At 45.2% G+C, this 23,196-nt stretch overlaps 2 protein-coding genes across 8 annotated transcripts in view; both read right to left on the bottom strand.

The window, feature by feature from the left end:
- Window positions 1–7,266, bottom strand: part of LOC105684368 (Down syndrome cell adhesion molecule-like protein Dscam2) — a 72,133-nt gene extending 64,867 nt beyond the window's left edge. For 2 of the 5 annotated variants that reach the window (XM_048656326.1, XM_048656328.1), the window contains exon 1: window positions 7,027–7,265. The gene's annotated coding sequence lies outside the window, so the exon portion shown is untranslated. Of the gene's footprint in view, window positions 1–7,026 lie in introns of all 5 variants that reach the window. The other 3 variants (XM_048656329.1, XM_012397674.3, XM_048656330.1) reach the window with 2 other exon arrangements.
- A 153-nt stretch (window positions 7,267–7,419) lies between these two features.
- Window positions 7,420–16,853, bottom strand: LOC125501160 (gustatory receptor 68a-like). 3 transcript variants are annotated; one of them, XM_048656333.1, is made up of 4 exons: window positions 14,993–16,853; window positions 14,831–14,899; window positions 9,087–9,176; window positions 7,420–8,999 (listed from the first exon to the last, which is right to left on the bottom strand). In XM_048656333.1, the coding sequence occupies exons 1-4, from the start codon at window positions 16,031–16,033 to the stop codon at window positions 8,883–8,885; spliced, it is 1,317 nt and encodes a 438-aa protein (XP_048512290.1). In that variant the 5' UTR covers window positions 16,034–16,853; the 3' UTR covers window positions 7,420–8,882. The 3 variants fall into 3 exon arrangements, with proteins under 3 accessions (XP_048512290.1, XP_048512291.1, XP_048512289.1); XM_048656334.1 differs by lacking the exons at window positions 14,831–14,899; window positions 14,993–16,853 and adding exons at window positions 10,382–10,450; window positions 10,546–14,693; XM_048656332.1 differs by having other exon boundaries at window positions 14,831–16,853.
- Window positions 16,854–23,196: the final 6,343 nt, after the last annotated feature.

Genomic DNA, 23,196 nt, shown 5'->3' with positions numbered 1-23,196 from the left:
GAAATACTCCAGCGGACTCTGACTCGGTAGAAGATTACAAAGGCCCTCGTCGTCCCTCGAACTTTCGGCTCCGTTAGCGGTGGGGCCCGATGTCCCCTGCCGCGGGTTACGCCGCTTCATCGACGAAAGTGAACATCCGGAGGAGGGAGGAAAAAAAGACCCGCGCAACCCGACACCCCCGTGTCGAGTTTCAGGTACCCACCACCTACCTATAATGCGGAACTTTCGGCGACTCGGATACGCCGAGGAGATACTCTCCGAGCCGGGATAAAAAAAGGTGGACCACTTCGCGCGCTTTTTGTTCTCTTACCGCTGCTATTGATAAATTTTTCTTTCTCTTCGCCTTCCGCGGACGACCGAACGTGGACGTCCCATTTCTTGAGAATCACATCCTAACACCTATTCGCGAGTAACGAAATCGATTCTCACCGAGGTATATCGCGACAGCAGAATGAAAACCTAACCTCCGAGTGCAAAGTCTACTTTCGGACATGATTAAAAAGTTCCATCTCTCATTTACCTCGCTTCTTTTCGTCGGTATTGAAACGGCGCGTTGCTCGAACGATCGTATTCTAATTGTAAGTGTCCAAAGCCTTCAAAAGATATAATCAGACCGTTCCCCCCCCCCCCCCCCGCTCCCCCCCGCGACGTTACGGAAAGTACAACGAGAGATTTCTCTATCCGATTGTCGAACCAAAAGAACAAAGGAGTCCTCGAGAGTCGCGAGGAGAGGATCGCTTTGATCGGGACGGTAACGACGCTCAAACTCATCGCGACTTTCCCTCGAGCGTTCCGAAAGCCGAAAAGAGGGGGGGGGGGGGGGGAAGGGAACGGGACGAACTGTTGAGAACCCGACTGGCTAACGGCGTCGCGATTTTCGAGTGTGCAAAAATTCACCTCGTCAATTTCAATTTTGAACAACATCGTCCCGACGCCGGTCCGATTTACGACCGCGACCGCGACCCGGACTCAGATTCCGATTCCGATTCCGATTTCGATTTCGATTCGCTCGGCGTCTCGCCCTCGAGGACGCGCGAAACAGAATAGGGGGGGGGAGGGGGGGCGTTGTATTTTGTCGTCAAGTTTTTGAAGCATCAGGTCTTCCAGCCGGTAAGAGCGGCGCACATTTAGAACAAGGGATGTGTCCCGACCATTCAGCCGAAGTGCTGCCGCCTTCGTAATGGCTTGTTGGAATTGAGTGCGCGTTATGCAACAGTGTATTTATCTTCCTAATGTAGGAAAAAGATGATACTTTGCCAGAGTTTTAAAGCGTTTCAAATCTCTTTTTTTTTCTTCTTCTTCTCTTTTTTTTTTTCTTCTTTGTCTTTTTTGTTCCGGAAAAGAAATATAGGAAAAAAGTGCGCCTGAGAACCCCGCCAGGATCCCAGGTGGGAATACGAGCCGACCAACTATTCCGTGTACCGTCAACTCTCGGTTGCAGGTAATGCTCTGAATCAATAGTCGCGTGACATCGAGTAACCGAGGTTCGTTAAGTGCGCCGTGAGTTTTGATGAAAAAACAAAAAAACAAAAAAAAGAAAAAAAAAAAAAGAGTCGCGAGAAAATTTCTTTTCGCAAACTATCCCCGACGATCGCTAATTAAAAATTCATCAGCCCGATAGCCGCCCAGGCGGCGAAACGACGCCGGAAACCGCGCTTGGATAAAACCGGTGCGGCGAACCCTATCGACGCCGAGTGTCGACACTCGGCGATTTCATTCATAATTCAGACTCGTAATAGACGCGGTTAACGATTAACCGCTGAAGGCTCCTCGGTGCCGAGAACCCCCCCCCCCCCCTCCACGAACCCTCTTTCGCAAAGTCGGACGTCGCGACGTAAGCCGAGGCGTTTAGGATAACGAGATCATCCCGAGTCCTCCGAGGAGTCCTTTGACCGGATGATACCGTTTGACGGGAAACTGAGTAACGCGCGTCGTTTATTTACCGGATGACATTCGTTCGGCGTGAAATCGACTCGAGACAGACCGAAGAGAGCGCGGGCGGGCGGAAGAAGGGCCGACATAACCGGAAGGCCAGGTCCGCACCGGATGCGGAGCAGCCTTCGATTAGCAGATCGAAGTAGTAGCGTCTGCCGACGGAGCGTCGGTAGCTCGGTAACGCCGAAATTATCGTCGGGCGATTTTTTTTCCCTCGGGGGTCCTCGGGGGCGAAAAATCCGCGGAACAAAGCGGAAAGTCGAGCTAAGCTCGACTCTCGTCGGGCGCGTTCAGCCGGGGCATTTTATGCCCCGGCTGCCGGGGTGTGCGCCCGCTAGTTCAATCTTCTCCAATTAAATTCTATTGGAATTCGTGCAAACGCCAATACTCCGGGACTCTGTACGGACGCGTTCATTGTACTCGGGTAATGAGCGCGCGCGCGCGCGCGCACACACACCGACACCAGCAAAACCGTCCACGGACTCCTACGTTGCTCCGTTTCCAGTTTACCCACTTCCAATCTTACGATTTGCAGATTATACGCGAAACCGATGGAAACGCCATCGCCCCCCCGCCGCCGCCCCTATCGCGCGCACCAACTTTTTTCCATACGTACTAATTGGGGTTCGCCCACATTCCCTACAGCTAGCCGCTCCTCCCCCGCTAGACTTCGGACTTCCGGAAGTGAAGTTACGTCTCGCGATCGGATAACCTTGTCATACCGGATGGCCGATTTCTTTGCGACGAGAAAATCTAGTCGGTCGTCTCGGGTGCCTAGGGTTATAGGTTAGGTACTTCGCGTCACGTGTCGCCACATCCGCGAAATCGCCAGACGTTTTTCGCCCCCCCCCGTAAATTCAGCCGGTCCGCCCGACCGTCGTTAACGAATAACAAGAAGACTTCAAAGACGGCGATAAGAGTCGTACGTTGAACCGACGCCGACGTACGTCGGGGCATCCCGAGGCTTCCGGACGACCGAAGACTAGAATCGGCGGCGAGTCTTTCGTTAACTTCGACGGACTGACTGAAGAGCGCCAGGCTTTCGCCGGTTCTCCGATAATTTTTCAATAGCCTCCGACGGATGAATATCGTTCATTGATCCCCCCTTACCGATGCCGCAGATCTACGATATTCCTTCGTTCATTCAAAACGTTCGTCCGATTCATCGATTATTTCGCTCGGCAACAATCACCGGCAAACTGCGACAAAAGTAAATTCGAAACTTAATAACGCTATTGCTATCCTCATTAGCGGTAATTGTTGGATCTGTTACCGTCCGCAGGCGCGTCTGGAGTAAGCGAGAGTCTTGAAAGACACCGCGGCGGGTTTCTTCCGGAGAATGACTCTTTCGCATCGGGTTCATTATCCCGCCTTATTCCCCGGTGTGAAAAAGAAAAAAAAAAAAAAAAAGAAATCAAACAAAAGAAGAAAAAAAAAACGAAAAAAAAAAGGCAACAACCGCGAGAGACGAATCCATCTCCGACCCGGTTCATCATCGGATCTTATTCAGCTGTCCGTGAGAAAGCGGGCCTTCCCGTCGGACGTATCGATATAAAATATCGAAGGTCCACGGCGTCGTTTCCACCGGAACACCGATCCTCGAACAGCGAAATGTTACGATTATCTAGCGTTCGCGTATGTATAGTTCGTGACCGAGGGCGTCGTTACGCAGCTAGAATCGTAGTAACCCCCGAATAGGCCGGCAGTCGCGCGCTCTCATTGTGTTGTACGAATGTACTTGAGATTTGAAACAGAAGAGGGTGATGCTTATGGGCGTGAGCCCAACGGTTCTCCAGGCTCCCTCTCTCTCTCGCTCTCTCTCTCTCTCTCTCTCTCTCTCCACCGCTAGCTGCCGGTATATTTCAACGAGGCGTACGTACACCGATGATACAACACAACAGAGGAGGGGTAACACACACACACACACACACACACGATGTAGGATAGCCCCTGCATTATTTAGTCAATATCGCGCCGTCCCGGACCCATCGACCGACACCCCTCACCTCGCCACTCCGTAGTAGACCCGACGTCGATCCCGCGTCCCTCTTTCTCGCTCCTCTTCGACCTCACCCTCGTCCTCGTCCTCACCCTAGTTCTCGTCATCGTCCTCTTCTTCGTCCTCCTCATCCTCATTCTATTTCCTCCGAGCTCGACTCTCATCTCCGCTTCACCTCGTCTCGCGATTTTATTCTAGCCAATAATCATCGGAATCATTCGTACGGCGGGCGATCAAAGGGCGAGCGTTTACGCTCGAAAAACAAAAAAAAAAAAAAAAAAAAAAAAAAAAACGGTGACGAGGAGTGCACGCGCGCGAGAAAAAGATCCGACGGCGAAAATCCGACGATCAGAGTTCGATAAGCTAACGGAGTCTTTGAATTTCGAGCGAGTCGACTTTTTCCGTCTTCGCAGTTACGGAAAAAATCGCTCTCGAACGGCTTTCCGTCTGAAATATTTACGGGATCAGAAGCGACGCGTGGAAAGCTTTGTTTTCCGAAAGTTACTAGTACGTTTTACTACGCGCCCGTGTTCACCTTCCTTATTGTGTCAAAAACGTGTATTCGTGCATGTGGTCCACTCGTGGACCGAACTAGTGGGAACTTCGCGTCGTGTGTCGTACCTAAAGAAACCCGTTCGATTGCGAATAGAAAACGCAGGAGCCGCAGCGGTGCAGCGACAGCGGGAAATCCCCGGCGCACGAGCCCGGCATGAATTGCGGCAACACTAGGCGGGTTTCCTTCCGAAGTAAAGAGACGGTCGAGTACCCGCGCCAAACTTCCTTCCCGCGGCGTTAGATTTATCCTCATCCGTCAGGTTTCGGTCGTTGCTGCCGCGTACCAACACCGGCGCAAATAAATGGAGCGCGCGATATCGGATGAAAACTCCCGGAGCGCATTGTCCCTCCATTATTTTTCATCCATTTCTTTTTTTTTTTTGATTTTTTGTTTATTACACACGACGTTTTTTTAGTTTTTCGTTCTTCCCTACGTCTTCACCGTGCGAGAGAACTCCGGGTGTGTCTTCGTCGGGATATAAAAATTTCGCGGTCGCATTTTTTCGGCGATATTTTAAGAGACGCAGGAACGCCTCGTACGTCATTCCGACCTAACCCCTCCAGCGAATCAATTCGTCGTGTCTTCGAGTACCAATCGTTTCGGGTGTTTTGGGTGTTCCGGGGGGGGGGGGTGGGGGGGGGAGGGTTAAACGTGCGACGTGGCAACGGTATTGATAATTGTAAGAGCGAGTGTGTGTCCGGGAATTTAGCGGGCGATGTATGCGAATACCTGACAAAAATCTATGAGTGAAAAAAAAAAAGAATAGAAGGTGACCCAGTTTTACGGAACTTCCGCCACTACTGTCTATTGCATAAAAAACGTTCCGCCGGCTGTAGTAACGGTGGCAACCAGGACCGACCGCGTTGTTACTCTCTGTCTCTGCAATCTGCACCTTCCCTCGCGTACGTTTGCTTTTTGTTTCTTCTCTCTTTTTTTTTTTTTTTTGTTGAAAGCCATACCCACTTCTTTCCTCGTGCGCCATACAAAATTACACGACCACTTTGATTTCGACGGACGAGTTACGGAAAAAATTTTCGAATGTTTCTGGAATTTTTGAAGCCAATCGTTTCTTCGGAAATCTGAAATGACGACGACGGAAGAAGACCGGGTCTCTGTGACGCCGAGACCGCAATTGATGGATGTTCGTCACTCGAGTGAATTGAAAGGCGAGGCGGAGGATAGCGCCGAGAAATTCAAGGTTTACGAGAAAGTCGGACATAAATTTTTGTATTCACGGTAAGCTCTGGGACGCGGCACCTGTTCCCTCCTTCCGCTATTCTGTCTACGTAAGCTTTTTGGGGGGCTGCGCGCGTTGGGATGGGGGGAAACAGGTGCTTCGAATTGTGCAATTTCCAAGTAGATTGCCCCGATAATTGGCCTACGGAATAGAGCGTATGCTTTCGCCGTACGTGTTTACGTAGTAACTTATAGGCGAGGGGTGTTTCTGAGGAACGAAATGTGCACCGGAAGTCAAGTTTTAGCTACGAGGGAACCAGAAATTCGAAGAAGGATCGAGAACGGTGCGAGTAGTTCGGGATCGTCTTCATCGACTTCATTCCCTCTCCACTTTTATCTCGATCCGCGGACGTCGGAATTCTTCTTCGGAATTCAACGAGGTTGAAATTTTTCAACAACGGCCCTGCCCCCCCCCCCTCCGGGGGCTTTTTCTCCCTAGCTCGAACCCAATGACGGAAGGGTATTCCCTCATTTATAATCTGGTGAGTAATTGCCGCCGCCTGTTTGTTGATTTATTCAAAGTTATTTATTCATTAGCTCGTCTGCTTCCTCCCGCCCCGCTCTCTCTGTATGGTTGGCCGAGTTTTACGCCGGTGTACCGGCGGTGTACGCTGTTTTTTTTTGTTTTTTTCAAAAGACGACGTTCTTTCGTGCAAATGAAGGCCAATTTCACACCGCTCTCAGATTCCGTAAAGATTGTTTTCTTCTCCGTCATCGTTTTTTGGTCTTTTTTTTTTTGGGTTTTCTGGTAACTTGATTGCTTTATTAGTTCGTTTGTACATTTTTTGTTGACTCGCGAAAGTTTTTAACGTTATACTTTTTCAGGGTCGACAACGGAGCCGCTTGATCGTTCGGTAAGCGTGGTGCACGTTTCGTCTCATCAGCAGCCGAATCTCTTACCGATCAATGAAGATCGATCGATCCATCGATCGATAAATAATGAGAACGTGAAATGCAGATTTCTGTGCGAAAAACGTGGATATTTCCAACAATAGAACTCAGTCAAATATGTACAGTTTAAATCTGGGGCTTCGGCGAATTTCCGTTCGCCGATCGGTAGCGATAATGGACGATGATTCTATTGGTCGGAAATTCAGGGGAATCCGGCGTTCGATTTCCGGACGAATTTCGGAAAAACGAAGTTCGCGCCGTTCCGACGGCATTCGTGGTACCGCCGCCGTGCTACGTGTGTCCCGAACGATTGGATCGGTCGTTCGACGATCGCAATCGAGACGTTCGAGTTGCGAATGGGGAATGAGGTAAAGATGGGAATGAAAAATTAGATCCGCATGCTACGTACATTGCAGTCGCCGGACATTCCGAAAGGTGGGAAATGCAGTTTCGAGGCCGCCACGTGTGAGAGTATCTGTTCGACGACGATTCGGGGATATGGACGTTTGACGAACGAATCCGAAATCGCGTGACAATTCACTGATCATTCACGGGTCGTTTTGATAAAGAGGCTCGTTCGCTCCTACATCTGCGTATCGCGTACGGTGGTGGTTAAACTTGGTCCATGCACACCACTGGTCGTAGGGAGGCCGCGCGCAGAACTGACGTGCGAACGCGCGATTCCAGCATCCCTTGGCCCCCACCGAAACCGCCCGAGTACTCACGAGACCCACCCCACCCCACCCCCGTGGACCGTTTTCTGCCTCCGCACTTATGCCACCCACATTCCTTTCTCCGGCAGATGCGAGCCCGCGGAAACACCGACTTACGGTAAAAGGTGTCGGATGGGGTTGACGCATTAAACCTAAATTATCAAACATTGATTTCTCGTCCCCTCGAGTGGGATGAAGTCCGCGTGAGTTGCCGCTATCTATTCTGAAGAAGGGGGAAATCGGAATTTGGTGGGAAAAAAAACTTGTCGAGAATTATATGTTTATTGGTGAGCGGTTTAAGCGTACATACATGTACATTGATAGGTTTTAAGGGTTTACAAGGGTGGCTGACAACGAGAACCGGAACAACGAAGACCTCCTGTTTTTGATTTTGGATCAATTTTCTGACATAGGAGCGTACCGCACAAAATTGACAAATAAAGAAACATCGAAATCAGTTCTTCGCGTGATTTGTGGAATTGAATTTTCTTCGCTGATGATACGACCTTTTTTTGGCAGCGATCAAAGTTCAAATTTCACCAAATCACGCGCATCCATGATTGAAAAATGATTGAAAACACAAGACACAAAAAAAAAATTGAAATATTCTGAACTGCTCTTTGACATAACATTCCATTCGAACACCCGTAGTTTCGATGATAGTTTTTTTGTTCGCCGTTGTGGGTAAACTTGGGTTAGGTCTTCGCGAGTGAAGCCCCTCCGGTTCTCAATCTCCGACGTGATGCAATTCACGGTAAACTACACAACTACTTCAAACAATTACGAATCAGCATAACGCGATGCCGCTAAGTGAAAGGTACAACACACATAGTCGAAAGGCTAATCATCGACGACCTTGATGCGGGGTGTGGAATCCATCCGAGACAGACGAAGTAACGTTCGATCGGACGACCTGCGAAATTCATCGGTCCGCACGCGGATCTCCGCGGTGAAAATTTGACACCGACTCGATGACGGGCATTTCGGTGGTCGTCAGGATCACGTGACACTCGTAATAGACCCCCTTGTAGCGAACTGCATTGAGCCGAGGGAGGAGGAGAAGGGTGTGCGGGCCGCGGGTCCGAGGGTCTGGTCCGAGCGATACGAAGGGTTCGTACTCCCAGAACAAGACCGCGGAGCCACGTGAAATGGATTATTGTATTCGGAGAGCATTGGTATAGTTATACCGGTACTCCACTCGGTGCAAACGCCTAGAATATTCTCTAATAGGGGGCCGGGGTTGCAATTAATTATAATTGCAGCAGCGCGCTAGAATTGTTGGGAAATAGTTGGGGTGGGCTGCGCCCTCCGCCTCGGCCCGCCTCGCCCTAACCTCGTTCGTCCCTGTTCCCTTCCGTATTCCCTCGCCTTGGACTCTGTACAGTTATGAAACCGACTCCGGTAACTACGAACGGTAAGCCACGCCGGTTTCATTCGCCGTTTCAACTCCGCGGGGGGGGGGGGGCAGCGATCGCCGGAATAATTCGAGTACGGCAACGTGACACCTGACGACCTAACCTGCGATCGCTTCGAGTCCTTGCGATTCTTTACCTCAAATCGGGATCGTTACGTTCCAAGTGCTCGGTTGGTGCTGGAGCGCGGAGGGCTCCGATTTCGAAGAATCCAGTTGCACCATGATCACGAAGTAGGCCACCATGGCGCAGAAAATCTGTGGAAAATTGGAAAGTTTTTTTTTTTTTTTTTTTCTTTTTTCATTGCGAAATATCGAACCGTCGCTTCTCGGAGTCGCGGTCACCTTGTAGAGGTAAGAATAATCCAAGGAGAAAAAACCGAAGGCCGATATCGTCAGTGGTCTCTGTAGAAGCTGGAGAGAGAGCATCTGAATCTGCAAAGCAAAGCGAATATCCGATTATTCAACAACGTCGTTGGAGACACTTTGATATTCGGTGACCTTCAATGTCACACACCACACGATCGGGGAATCTAGGTTAGGTACAAGTTTTCAAAGAAGATCTTGCAAAAAACCAGAAACAGATTTTGGCCAATGCGGAATGAGGGAATACATTGAATGTCGCATATCGCTGTAGTCTCAACGATTTTTCAAAGAGCATACCATAAATTTCACACTATGATCGAAGTCGTGCGGAAAAAATTTTGCAAATCATGTCCGGACGTGAGTGGTTAGCTTTGTGTCACTCGTGACGTATCTCATTACCAGTTCTTCAAATATTTAATGTCGCTTTTCCGCCCTCGGCTTCTACGACAACGATAATTAAATCGTATTGTATCGTGCACGACTCGTTCAAGGTGACCCATTGTTGCCCGGTACATTGAAATATCCAATGTATCAGAGCGTCAGTGGAAAGTCTTCTGGACTTTTTCGACGACGAGAATCTACTCGTGCGCGTTGCTCAGAAGAGCTCAACTTTTTCCGGTCGTGCAAACCATACGCCAGAACCACAGAATAAGGACCAGTAGAACCAGAAGCGACAATAACGGCGGGTCCTTTGATGTTTCTGTTGCCAGTTTTCGTGGCCTTGAACGGTGGTCGCCATGTTTCGAACAAGTATTTTCCGGCGCGTTCTCTGAAACATCAATGAATAGACGTAGCATTGGCGGCCATCTTGTACTGATCTACATGGTCAAAACATGGCCGCCGCTCGCTCAACGCCACGAAAACTGGCAACAGCAAAATAGCGTATTGTCGATTCTGGTTCTAGCAGTCTTTATTTTGTGCCAGAACGCACACACGCTGATCCACCCGTCAAATAACGTGAATATTTTATAATCGAAATGACGTTGATCGATTAGCGATGTGCCGTCCGCTGGCTCATCGGATCAACACTTAAGACGATTAGTTCGCAATGCAAACGAACCGTACCAATTACCATCAGAGCTGAGGCGAGCGATGATACAAGTTTCATGTGACTCGTTTACATCGAAACAAAAAATTATGCCTGGTGAAATGCTTCATGATCGTATTTGAAAGGCAAAAAAATGATCGGAAATATGTTTAGATATATCTACAGGAGGTGTTGCGATTGAAGTATGTATTTGGGAAAAAATGAGATCGGGCAACACAGAACTCACCTCGTCCAACATTTTATTGTGATGACTTTTTAACCAGACCTTGTGCAATATAATCGCTGTAGCTTTCCCCTGAATACGAAACAGAAGAAATAATTCAATCGGTGAAACCTTTCATAAAGAAAAGTTTCGCTGGTGGTTAGCCAGTAGAAAAGTCGTATTTTTACCGTATTCTGAACCGAACTACAAACTCTCGCGATGGCGAACAACTCCAAGAAGTACAACGTGATCCAAAAGATTCGTCCGATCACCTGATAAGTAGCCGTGGCGCTCAGTTTCGAGAGATTCACATAAGTGGTGAATATGTAAAAGCAACAGAACAAAAGGTTCAAAAAATAATAGCCGACCGTCAACAATATCGGCAAAGAGAATAACTCCATGATTTGTTCGATAACGTTCAGAAGTTTGTGGTAAACGAACTCGATCTCTAAGAGAATCTCGATTTCCGTCGTTTCGTGGCCAGTCCTCGGTTCTAGAAAATTCTCGATTCTGTCGCCGCGAAACCGAACCAAAGTCAAATCACGGTCCGGTTGGCAAAAGTTCATCAGTCCGTTGTTCAGCTCTTTGAGATAATTTTCTACGAAAGATAATACGTTCAAAAAAATGATGATCACCAAATGAGGAGTGAAACAATACAAGTAGGTCGTCACGATGACGCCCAGAGTCCAGAAATCGAGTATGCTGTACCAATATGCAATGGCCGCACCGCAGTTGAGGCACAAGAAGCCGAATATCGCGAGTCCGATTTGAATCGCGAGCACTCTCGACTTGTGTCGGTCGTCGTTTCGCATCTTCGAACGGTGGATAATCTCCTGGACCTTGGTCAACGTCTTTATGATTTCCACGATAATTCCTTCCTTACTGGCGAACGTCGCCACGGGTATAACCCCCCCGAAGAAGCCCAAGTACCACAAAAAACTCTCGGTCAACTCGGCGATCTCTGAGACGGCGGTAACGGCCGAGGCGGGAAATAACGCCGGCACTACTACGGAAATCGGTAGAGCGAGCGCGGCGAACACGAGGGAATATATCTTGTCGGACGGCGAGCCGCGAGAAACTTTGTCGTCCCTGAATGAAAACGGCGCCAATCCCGAGATCTTTGCCACATAGTAGAGGGAAACGATGTGCATGTTCGAACAGCCGTTTGACTTTCTTACTGCGCGACGTGTTCCGTACATCTTCGTCTTTTCGGAGGCGACACTCGAGTGCTCGTCACCAGCACCGACGCCGGCTGACGTACGTCCGCCGTTCCAATCAATCTTAATGCTAATTTGTTCAATCTAACAAAAGCGCTCGTAAAACAAGCACTAAACGGATCGATATTACGCTACCCATCGGTAGCGGGGGAAAAAGTAAGGAACTCGACAAAAGCGGACGTAACGTCAACATCGATGCAACGCCTGACGAGGAGTGCGGAGGGTACCGGGCCGTCGAGTTCCCCCCGAACAGAAATCAAGAAAAATGAAACGTCACCGGAAAAAATACTTCTCCATTGATTCGTACCGTTCTTTGGAGTCGAAGTGCACGAAACGACGACGATGACGGCGGGATGATGCTCAGACAAACAAGTTCGACCATCGTTTCGTCAATTGCTTTCGGATATCCCGTTCCCAATCATAAACGATGAAAGAACTATGGTCAACGACATCGCCGAATGATATATAATACAGAGAGGACAACGTGAAATTGCGCACCCGATTTGCGCGTGCGCCGACAGTCGCCATTTGTTTCGCGGAATGACCAACACGCTCCGATTTCAAATTTAGCTGTCAAATTCAAGGACCTAACCTAAACTTTTCGATGAGTGTATTTCCGTCTAAATTTAATTAATCTCTCATTGAATTGATCAATTTTATTTCATGCTATGCCACCCTACTTATCTGTGCCACGTTATTCACCCTGACACAAAGTACCCCAGTCACATTCAAATACCGCGATCTCGGCTGTATTGGCGATCGTCAATTTGACAACTAAAGCTGAAATCTCAGGCAGTTGGTACAACACGCTAGCAGTTGATGAATTCGACTGTCGTTTCGATTCGCGCTTGCGCACAAAAATCGGATGCGCAATTTCACGTTGTCCTTTCTGTAGACATACACGACGGTACGAAGTATCGGCAGAGAAAATACTTGGAGAATATCATTCGTCAATTTTGACGGTTCGTCGCGAGAGATCGCGATGTTTTTGAACTTGCATCGAAGCCTCGGGCGATGGGAGATCTCGTCGTCGTTGACAATCCGGTGGAACGTTTGAAGAATCGCCAAGCCGATTGTTCGCGTTATTGGGCGGGTAATAAGACGAACGCACATTTCCAAGCACGTCGTTCAGCTGCCCGGCGACGATCTCCGAGACGACCCACACGAGCAGCGAACAAACAAAAAAAAAAAAAAAATACCTCGACGATCCAACGTACCAAGCTAGTTGCCAGCCGTCATCATATAGACGACTGTCATTTTTGTACTAGTATCTACCTACAACAGAACGCGTAAAACGGTACGTGATTTGAAGTACTACTCGTAATTTCGTTCGACTCCACAAGAGCGCGAGGAGAGCTCGTCCACTCTGTGCGTCGCGTTGACGACGCGTCCGTGATTATTTTGTTCATCAGGCCTCCAGCGTTGTCGGAGAAATGCAGCTGCACGAATTACCGATGTGATCAGACGAGTAGTTTGTGATTCTCGTCATGACCGTTTGATCAACGTGTAACCGACGTTACCGCCGTCCAAAACCGCAAAAACGAAGCCGGGTGTGCCCGGGCATGCGAATGGCAGGGAGTATACGATTTCCAGCCATGATCCAGGGTGAACTTTTTTTCTGGTGTTGAAGCGAACGGTCCAAGGTCCGAAAACTTCGGTGTGTATCATAGAAAATTTCAGCTTGCACGTGCGCGCGATTATTCATGATTGATAATCCGACGTGGAGGTAAACTTCATTGTTAGAATGACGTTGAATTAGTTTTTAGTGAGCAAAAGACCATCACCCGCTTAGAGCGACTTTGGTACAGTGCTCGATGGCCCGAACTAATTGTAGTAAAAGCGGTTATCGTTGTTGTCCGAGGACCTATCGTAATTGGTCAGCGCATAATCGTCTTCGATATTATACATATTCATAACGCTCGGTCAGCGGTTGAGTTCAATTAGTAATGAAGCGATTCGATGGGTACTCACGAATATCAGCCTGAAATCCATGTGTGTGAAATTCTACGATGGAAATGAATATCGAAAGTAATCTTATCGATCGAATTGTTTTTCGGAACACTCGATTCATCATTCAGCTGAACAGTGCTGGTCAGTTATCGAATACAACCGAATGTTCAACTAAAATTCATCGGGCTCTACACTTTGGATTATCAAAGCCCGTCTGATATGAAAATAAGAATGACAAATCATAAGTCAGAAGGTTTAAAACTCTTACAAACGACATTTTGATATTTTTTCAACCTTGTTTCCGCACCAACAATGATTAGAATTCGTTCGGATGTTTCGTTTATAATTTATCCATCAAGTCGAATGCTAATAACAACATGTACATTACCAAGAAAACTATCTAGTCCATCGTAATTGCGAAGATGTGTTAAAAGTGTATTGGTAAGAGAGAGAATGAAAAAAGAAGAAGAACGACGGGGAAGAAGAGGCGGATTTTTGGAAGAAGTTCGAAATAAGGTGTTGAGGCATTAGGAGGTAGTATTCGCCCCGTGAAACCAGACATTACGATTGACGAACATCGAGAATTTATTGCATCAATGCACACGAGACATCTATCAAAAAGAACATTTTATAATCGACGTCACGAACACAAGTAAAAAAACAACAGCATTTTTCATCCACACGAAATACATTGAAACAATTTCAATAGTAACATAGCATCCAGCGACATATACGCATCACCCTAACACAACCACATATTACTTCTCACATCCGCAGCAAGCATACCCATCTACAAGGTAAGTACATCTAACAAAATCTTTCTTATAAAAAAACACAAACATATAAAAACAAGCAAACCTTTTTTCGAATATAATTTATAATTGTGTGTTTATTGTTGTATGATCCCTTATTGTCCTGCCCGTACATGAAATTTTTAAAATAATCGACACAGGTCAATTCAAACCAAAGACCATAATTCACACAAACGAGTCAAAATGACTCTTCACCAGATCCCCGCTACGAGTGATGGGAAGGACAACGCGAAGGTCAAGATTTATTCCGATCAGGGATAATCGTGAATCTTTCCAATTCGACGTCTTGGAAACACTACATCGATTGACATTGATCCATCGATGAACAGTCCGGAGGACTTTAGCCGAAAAAAAGGATAACTGAATCAGGATGGCGTGACGCTGGACAGCGTTGGACAGTACTGGACGCAACAGAGGATGTTCGAGCAAAGCATCGATTGAACGAAAAAAAAAATTGGCGAGCAGGTCAGTCCATCGACTGGTTTATCACGTACCTCATTCTTCAGTTCGACGGGATGGTGCTTGATCCACATTTCATGGAGCGTCAATGCCGTGCCCGCGGCCTGAAGCAACGGAATCGATTTTACAATAATTTTCAAAATAATACAAAAATTGATCGGGCAATACGAGAAGCTGGTACAATAACGATTTCTCACCTTCCTCTGGATCCGCGAACACGCGATCGCTATGTAAAAAAGTTCGACGAATACCACGAACAGCCACCACAAAATGCTGAGCAGTTGGTAAACAGTTTTCGAATCACATGCGTCGTACGAAATCACGGCAAGAACGAAGCACTGATAGCTGATCGTCAAACATGCCGCGCTGTAATGTGCGACACTCACGATGATCAGTAGCGAAAACAGATCTACCAGCTGCTCGGTCAGATCGTGAAGATGGTGGGAAAGTTGACCAATTTTTCTGAACTCCTGGCGACGATGCCGTTCCGTTTCAAGCGTGGTTTTTATGTAGATTTCGCCGTTAACTTCCGCCGGAAGAACTCTGGATCGCCCGCACCCGCGCCCGGAGAAACCCGATCGCTTCGGATCGTTCGGCGGTCGTTCGGGCGAACAGATGTCGCGAAGTACGCCGTTCAGTTGTTCGTATCTTATTCGTAAAAAGTCGACGGCGTTCGCGAACAAAAGTACACCGTGATGGCTGACCAGAAATGTGAAGGGACAGAATATCAGCGCCAATGAGAGCAGTGATCCGCGATAATCGATTTCCTGCGATCTGTACCAATAAACGGCGCATCCGTAGGCGTATGTCACGATGAAGAAGGACGTCAGACCAACGCCGATCGCGCGAGGTCTGAAGTACCGTTCGTAATTTTGTTCGACCCCCAGGTCGACGAGCAGATCGTCCGCCTTCTGGATAGCTCGTAATAATTTCACAAGCTTTTCTCTCTTCAGCAAAAATATCAGGGGGAACAGAGCGCTGCCGAAGTTGGAAACGTGAGCGGTTATGGTGTTGCTCAGCTGTATCATTACCGTCTGATCGGTGAATTTTAAATTCGATCTGTTCAAAACGTGTTCGATGAAACGAGAAACGCACAGTACGACGTGAAACGTGGAGAAAATCAGGTGTTTCCATGAGAATGAGTACACTCTGTTATTTTCCAGTACGAAGGGAGCCATTCCGGAGATCTTTACCAGAAAGTATAAAAATTTAGCGTACACGTTCGAACTGATCAACATTTTCTGGGATTATTTTGCTCGCGAGAAGCGATACTCCGATCCGATTAGGTTCCGGAAGATCGAAGTATCGGGTGCAACTGTACTCCGGAGTTAACGCATGCACACCTGCATAGTATCGTGAATAGTTTATCGTCGATTTGACGTCGACCGATTTTTGACATGTTTTCCATTGTCGCACAAAACATCAACAATTAGGTTTAATGGTCACGGAGGTATTCCCTTCCCCGAGTGACCGGAGAAATTAATTCAATCGTTAACGATCGATCGATTGTTTTCTGCAGGGACGACAAAACGCAAACAAATTATGCAGCGTTCAACACTTTTAGCTAATGAAAAATTGGAAATACCAAATTTCAAGATACCGACAACGTCGAATACTTAAGGGGAGATGTACACCTAGGAGCCGGAAGAAGTAATTTTTGTGAATTTTTTCAAGGAAAACCATTTGAAATTACGTTTTGGGCTTTCAATACATTCAAAAATATGTTTAATTTTCTTTTATTCAAGAATATCGAAAATATACAAGGATATTGGTATGATCCTTGGAGACCCGTGAATACATCTGCGTACACGGTACCCACTGGCATTTCTTCGAAAATCATTTGAAAAAAAAAAAACAATTTATTGAATTTAATACAATAATCTTGTACTTGTCACAGCCGATTTTGAAATTATCGATTTATGACAAAATGGCGGACGTTTGAAAATAAATAGTGATTCTTGGACCAAAAATTAGTTATTACTTTGCCTATAACAAAAACTAAGTATCAGAAAAAAAAAATTGTGATATGTAATAGATTATAGTATCTAATTTGATAATATTTTTGGTTTTTTTCAGATGATTTTTGAAGAAACGCCAGTGGATACCGTGTACGCAGATTTGTTTACGGCGCTCCAAGGATCATACAATATCCTCGTACATTTTTGATATTTTTGAATAAAAAAAATTAAACATATTTTTGAATGTGTATGCTTTAAAATAATTAAAAGCCCAATCCAAAATTTAAAATAGTTTTCCCTGAAAAAATTCACAAAAATGACCTTTTTCTCCGGCTCCTAGGTGCAGACACATATCTCCGCTTAATATTGCATGTGAAAAACGATCAGTCGTTATAATTAATTGAGCAAACGTTCAAATTCGTTGAGCATTCTCTGTCGTATGACATCAGCGTCGCCTGTGTAATCCGTTTACCCAAAACATCGTCGTTATTATCGGATGTATATACAAACGTGACTTTGCACGTGGGCTTGTCGCGTGTCAATGAGATCGTACACGTGCCTCCGAAATCGCTTCAACATTCACCACTCCAATGACATTCTTTGTTTCCGGATGACTCACAGAACACCATATTTGTGTTATAAACCATCTGCCCGAGACTGTGGAGATCATAACCACGATCTACGGTGAAAGATATATTTTGCACCAAGAGCGTGACGATTGACGACCTTGGAACAAACAGGAAGTAGATGATGTTCCTTACGATCGCGCTGAATCGCGATAAGGCGTGGGTATGACCGCGAGCCGAACGCTCATCTTGGCGGCCATATTGGATAGTCTGACCGCTTCAAGAATCCAATTCGTAGTTTCCCTGACATGACGCTTTGGATTCACACGAAACTTCGGAAAACGACACACTTTTATGGCAGAAATTGGTCCAATATTTCACCCATCCGATTTTATTTTTTTCTAGTGTCTTCCATCATAGGAATAGCTACTGAATTTTTCATAAAATCGGAAAGTGTTCAGATCATTTTTTCTCATATGAGGTGAACTATTTTTCCAAATGAATCATCTTTATCGCCGAGTAGCTGATTATTTCGAAAGTACGATAAGTGATGCATTATTCATTCTTGCGGGAGGGGAATTTGTACAAAATATTCCAAAATCTTGAACAAATCAATATTCCAGCGAATATTTTCCCAAATAATTTGTCATTTCTCAAAGTTTTTTTTATCAATGCAAAGTGCTGTTTCGCCAAAACTACTAATCGCGTTTCCGAAGTGCAACGATCTCCAATAGCGCCATGACCTACGAAATCACCGCAGTTGATTGGTGCTCAAGATCGACCATCCGTATATGCTCTCTCTTTAGTATTTCGTCTGGGCGTTGAGTGTCGATTGAAATTCATGATACGTGGTACCAATCGCACAAGGACTAATTGGTGCATACACAGGAAGGAGTTGAGTTTTACGTGGTATTGATTATCTCGACCCCGTATAATTCCATATGTACCTATTTCATGGGCCGATAGCAGATCATATTTGAGGTTAGGTTGGTCAGTCGAACGGGGCTGTTGAATAGGCGGAGCTATCGAAAAATTTCTATGAAATATCGGCGAAATAAAGGTGAAAAATAAAAACAAGTGCAGCCATATTTCAGATTTGCAGGTTTGGGAATTGATACGTGCAAGTATACCGTATCTAATAACGTCTTTCTCAGCGGCAACAGCAACAGCAGCAGCAGAAATATCCAAGAGGTTTGACGTATTTTTCTCCTCGGAGGTAGCTGGGTGGGATTTTTATTGTATATCATAGTGGTGTAAGCAGGTCGACAACACGTCAAGAACAAGTAAAGAAAATATCGGAAAAGACTAAGTTTAAAAGAAGATTTTCCTCCCGTCGCGTCGCGCGGTACGAGCTGACGAACGACAGACCGACCAACCAACCGACCAACTAACTGCAGCATAAGTATTATCCTTGGTCTCAAGATATCTCTGCAGAGGAGAGGCTGCGATTCCTTTGCTTCGATGGAGCCAGAATTTCGTTCAAATATCTCCAGCTACGTCGGGCGAAGTAACTTGACTTTTTCAACGAGACGGAAGGATGTCACCCGAAAGTTACTCGATCTGCATTTTCCTAACATTTCTTGTTCAGACTATTCGGCTATAAATATACCCGCGCGACGGTCGAAAAATAATATTTGAAACACGACTAAATTACCGTTTTAATGAGTCCTGATCTTCGTTTGACAACCTCAAACAGACACGTTTCCGTATGAAGCATAAAATCATGTCAAAATAACCCGAAGCGTACATTTCAAAGGTGTCAACTGAACTTTCCTTTGAACTCAGATTTTGCGTGGCTAGGATTTTCAGGTTTCACATTCCTTTCCCATCCGGTGATCCATTCACGCTCGTTAACCTTGCAGGCTTGCAGAGACTACGTTAGCCGCGAGGGAGGTTATGTTGCGTATATCGTTCGTCCGGTACAGCTTTTGCAGTTTGCAGTTAACGTGGACCCTAAAAGCGCTGTTTCGATCAGTGTCGTTAAATTTTCATCCATCTTATTCATACCGTCGCTGGTAATTTCAGCGCCCTGAAACGTGGATCGTATTGACCGGAAATACAACGCGTATCCTCGTGTCACAAAAATCTTCCCTCTTTTTTTTTTTCAACCAAGAAATCGAAGCGCCATATTGGATGGTATCGAGCAATAGCGTCCTAACCAACATTTTCAAAAAAAAAATCAAGTTATCAAATCGAATGGAAAAAAACAAATAAATTCCGTACGGGTCGAGCTAAATAAAACCGTTTAAAAACGTGGAAATCTTGAATTTTGTTGGTTAGAACGTTATTGCTTAATACCATTGAATTATGGATAACGGATGTGGGAAAAAATAACTCGAATCTTCGGTATTCCGTTCAACGAAAGTTAGTCGCTCAATTATATCGGAATGGGTGTGATAATTTTTTTTCTTTTTTTTTTTTTTTTTTCTCTCTGTGTAATTTGCTCGAATTTTGTCTTAGTCTGTACGCGATACACAATATAGATGGAGGTGTATTCATAAAATCGCAAAAACGTAAAATGCAGACGCATCGTCTGCCTACAACGCGCGGCTGGTGACAGAATAGCCTGCGGCTGGTTCAGGGTGAGAGCTGAGAGTAAAAAATGGAAAAAAAAAAAAAAAAAAAAAACAGAACAGAATACAAAAAAAAAAAAAAAGAGATGGTTGGGCGCTAGAATAAATTCTCTAAAAGCTGTACAATATCCCCAGTATTCTCGACCAACGTTGCGCGCGCTGATACAGCAGCAGCGGCAGCAGCAGCCAACGGCTATACATACCTATAGCTGTAGGGGTAGGTACTGAAAACCGTCCCTGCAACACGCGGGTGTCAGCCTCTTTCTACTCATGCATAAAATCTATATTCTTTCAAGAAAACACTAACGCTCGTCTTCGCATGTTCACCTTCTTGTTTTTTTTTTTTCTTTTTTTGGTTTTTTTCTCTTATTTTCCTCAACCTTCGGTGCGAATATATGGAACAAGTTTATGAAACACGGTACCCCGTCGCGCCGCCGGTCATCTAGCAATCGTAGAACGCGCCGACGGACTTAAGATGAAAAGTTTCCGACTCGCATTGAAAAAAAGAAAAAAAAAGAAAAAAGGGAGACATCGCGGCAAATCAAATAATGTAGTAAATTAAACTAAAAACGTGTAGTACGGTAACTTCGAAAAGATTCAAATACGATTATTGTGTACCTTATACCTCTACTCGTCATTTGGTAACAAATGCACGAGTCGTCGAGGAACTTACGCAAAGTAGAATGTAATCCTCTTAAATGGGTCTTTGAAATCCTAGCCTAGCGAGCCGGCATTTGAAAAAAATGAAGAATTTTTTTTTTTTTTTTTTCTTCTTTTCCTCCATAATCTTTTTGTCGTTAAAACGGCACGTGGATTCCTTCTTTCCCTGCAGCTTTTTATTCACTTTTTTCGTTATCGCGGGCGTTCTTTTTCTCCTCCCCTGCCCCTCCACCCTTTTGCTCTCTCTCTCTCTCTCTCTCTCTCTCTCTCTCTCTCTTCTAGCGTACGACTTTGTGGGATTCTCACGGGTGCGTCGATCAATTGGATAAATTGAATGTGTATACCTAGGCGGATACAGATGTACACCGACGCGGTGGTCAGTGGCATTTTCCTTCCACGCTATTGGTCTCGTTCCCGACAGCCAGGTATCGAGGATCGCCGCTATGAATAGAGCCGGAAAAAGATTAGGGTCATATTCAGCCTATTCTCTACGTTTTATACCCCTTCGGTGTGAAGCGCGTAAAAATGCACGTGTTTGGAACGTCGTGGTAACGATTAACGAAAAATCGAACGAAGAATCTGTTGCTCGGGGTGACCCGAATTTCGCTTCTGTTTTTTAATTCTTTGTCTCACCCAAAAATTTCGTTGTTTAATTACGGTCAGAGAATGAATCTCGCGAAAGCTGCAGTTTGACAAAAAATATTTTAGAGATCGAATTTTCTTTTTCAAAGAGTTTACGTAAATTGTTGAACTTGAGAAATTTCTCAACATGTTTGAGAGACCATTCGATTTTGATATTTTTATTAGAAATTTCAGCCACAATGTAAAAATCCGACGATAAAATGAAATTAGGGGTGAGAACTTGGGGGTAAATTGAGGTGAATTGAAAAGAAAAAATTTCAAAATTGTTGACCGACCTCTAAATAATTTTTGTCAAGCTGCAGTTTCCGCGAGACTTATTTTCTGACCGAAACGAAACGAAATTTTCGGGTGTGACTAAAAATTGAAAAATATTAGAATCAAGTGAAATTTGGATCGATCGCCTTTATATACATAGTTGCTGTACAACAAAATTATGCAACTAGGGTAATTTCGCGATGGGTGAGGGGGGAGGGGGGATGACCAATTGTAGTTTACCTATGAAATCTGAAATTTTACGAAAATTTTTCTCATTGTCAGTAGTTAGAACTCTCCGGATAACCTCGCTTATGACAAAGCTCTTTTTTTCAAATATCTCAGCCCTGGCAGGCAAATGTTTACAATTCTGAACAAAAGGAACAAAAAAAAATAAATCTTCCACGATTTCTAGTAGTAAACTTTTTGTTTCCAGTGATATAGGACCTTTGAGAAGCACGTAATTTTCATTACCTTACGCGGAGCGATCCGCCGAAAAGAAAATCATTTCAAAAAACTGTAATGAAGTTTCTTTCGCATCACATTTCATACGAACGCTCGTAATTTTTGTGATTTCTTTTCTTTTGCTCATATTTGTGGGTTACGTATTTCATGGTTCTTATACGACATGAGGGTGTACCGTGCGTTTGATTTTTCAATTTTGAAGAATTGTCGCTCGATTTTTATTATTCCAAATTTGTTCGCGCAGCTTCGCGATTTTTCATCGATATTTACAAACGAATCGCGATAATTGTTCGTTGGTAAAAATACCGAAATTTCGGTGGAAAAACAAGTTGCACTCACAATTATATCAAATGGGATCAGGACGTCCCACCTGCGGCTGGCTCGACATAGCTACCTAGTCCGAATGCAGAGAAGGTGCTATTTAGATGGCCAAAATTTTTTGACTCCGACTCATTGATTCTTTTATAAGAAAAAAAAGTTCCTCTTTAAACCATATCAATGTCTCGTCTTTCTATATCAATTGTTTTTTTTTTGTTTTTATTTTCAATTCAACGTCATTGAAATGACGCCGTCAATTATTTGAAAAATGATGGGAAGCCGGAATCCTTCGAGTGAGTTGAGTTTCGTTCCGACAAATGTTCAAATTGTCCGACCTGTAATCTTCGTTTTTCATTTCATTTCAGATACTCGCACCTCCAGACCAACCGTACAGATTATCTACGAAGTCAATCCTTCGCGACTTTGTTGGATTTGGTAAGTTTTCGTATATTTTGAAATCGATAATTTTCTTTTTTACCATCACATTCTACACGTGATCACAATGACATTTTTCAAGTTTCAGATCGTCTCGGATTACTCGGAACCTCTGTGCGATAAGAAGCGGATTTTTGACGCTTCCTTTTTGTCCAGTTCTAGACAAAACTACCCATGCACTTTGCCCCCCTTTTTTTCTCCAGTTTCAGTTAAGCAGATTTGTGCACCGGATTACAAGTTCATTCGACTTACTAAATAAGACGTTTCTTTTTTTTTTTTTTTTTGTTCTCTTCATTTTTCTTCATTTTTCTTTTCGTTTGACCAAGTTCCGCGGGTGTCACGCCGCACTAGTTTCTCGGTTATGTGTATTCAATATTGTACGTACACGGACGCTCGTGTACCGGGGGAGGGGGGAGAGGGGGGGGAGGTGTAGGCGAGAAGGTAAGTACTTCGCGGAACCTCGCTATATATATTTATCAAGTCAAGGCGTCGCCAGAAAATTTGAATTGTAAATCGACTAGGGGCGTCGTGG

This window comes from Athalia rosae, chromosome 5 (assembly GCF_917208135.1).
Source record: "Athalia rosae chromosome 5, iyAthRosa1.1, whole genome shotgun sequence".
Classification (NCBI taxonomy): Eukaryota; Metazoa; Arthropoda; class Insecta; order Hymenoptera; family Athaliidae; genus Athalia; species Athalia rosae.
The sequence above is the reverse complement of the archived record's forward strand: the minus strand, read 5'-3'. Positions and strand labels throughout refer to the sequence as shown.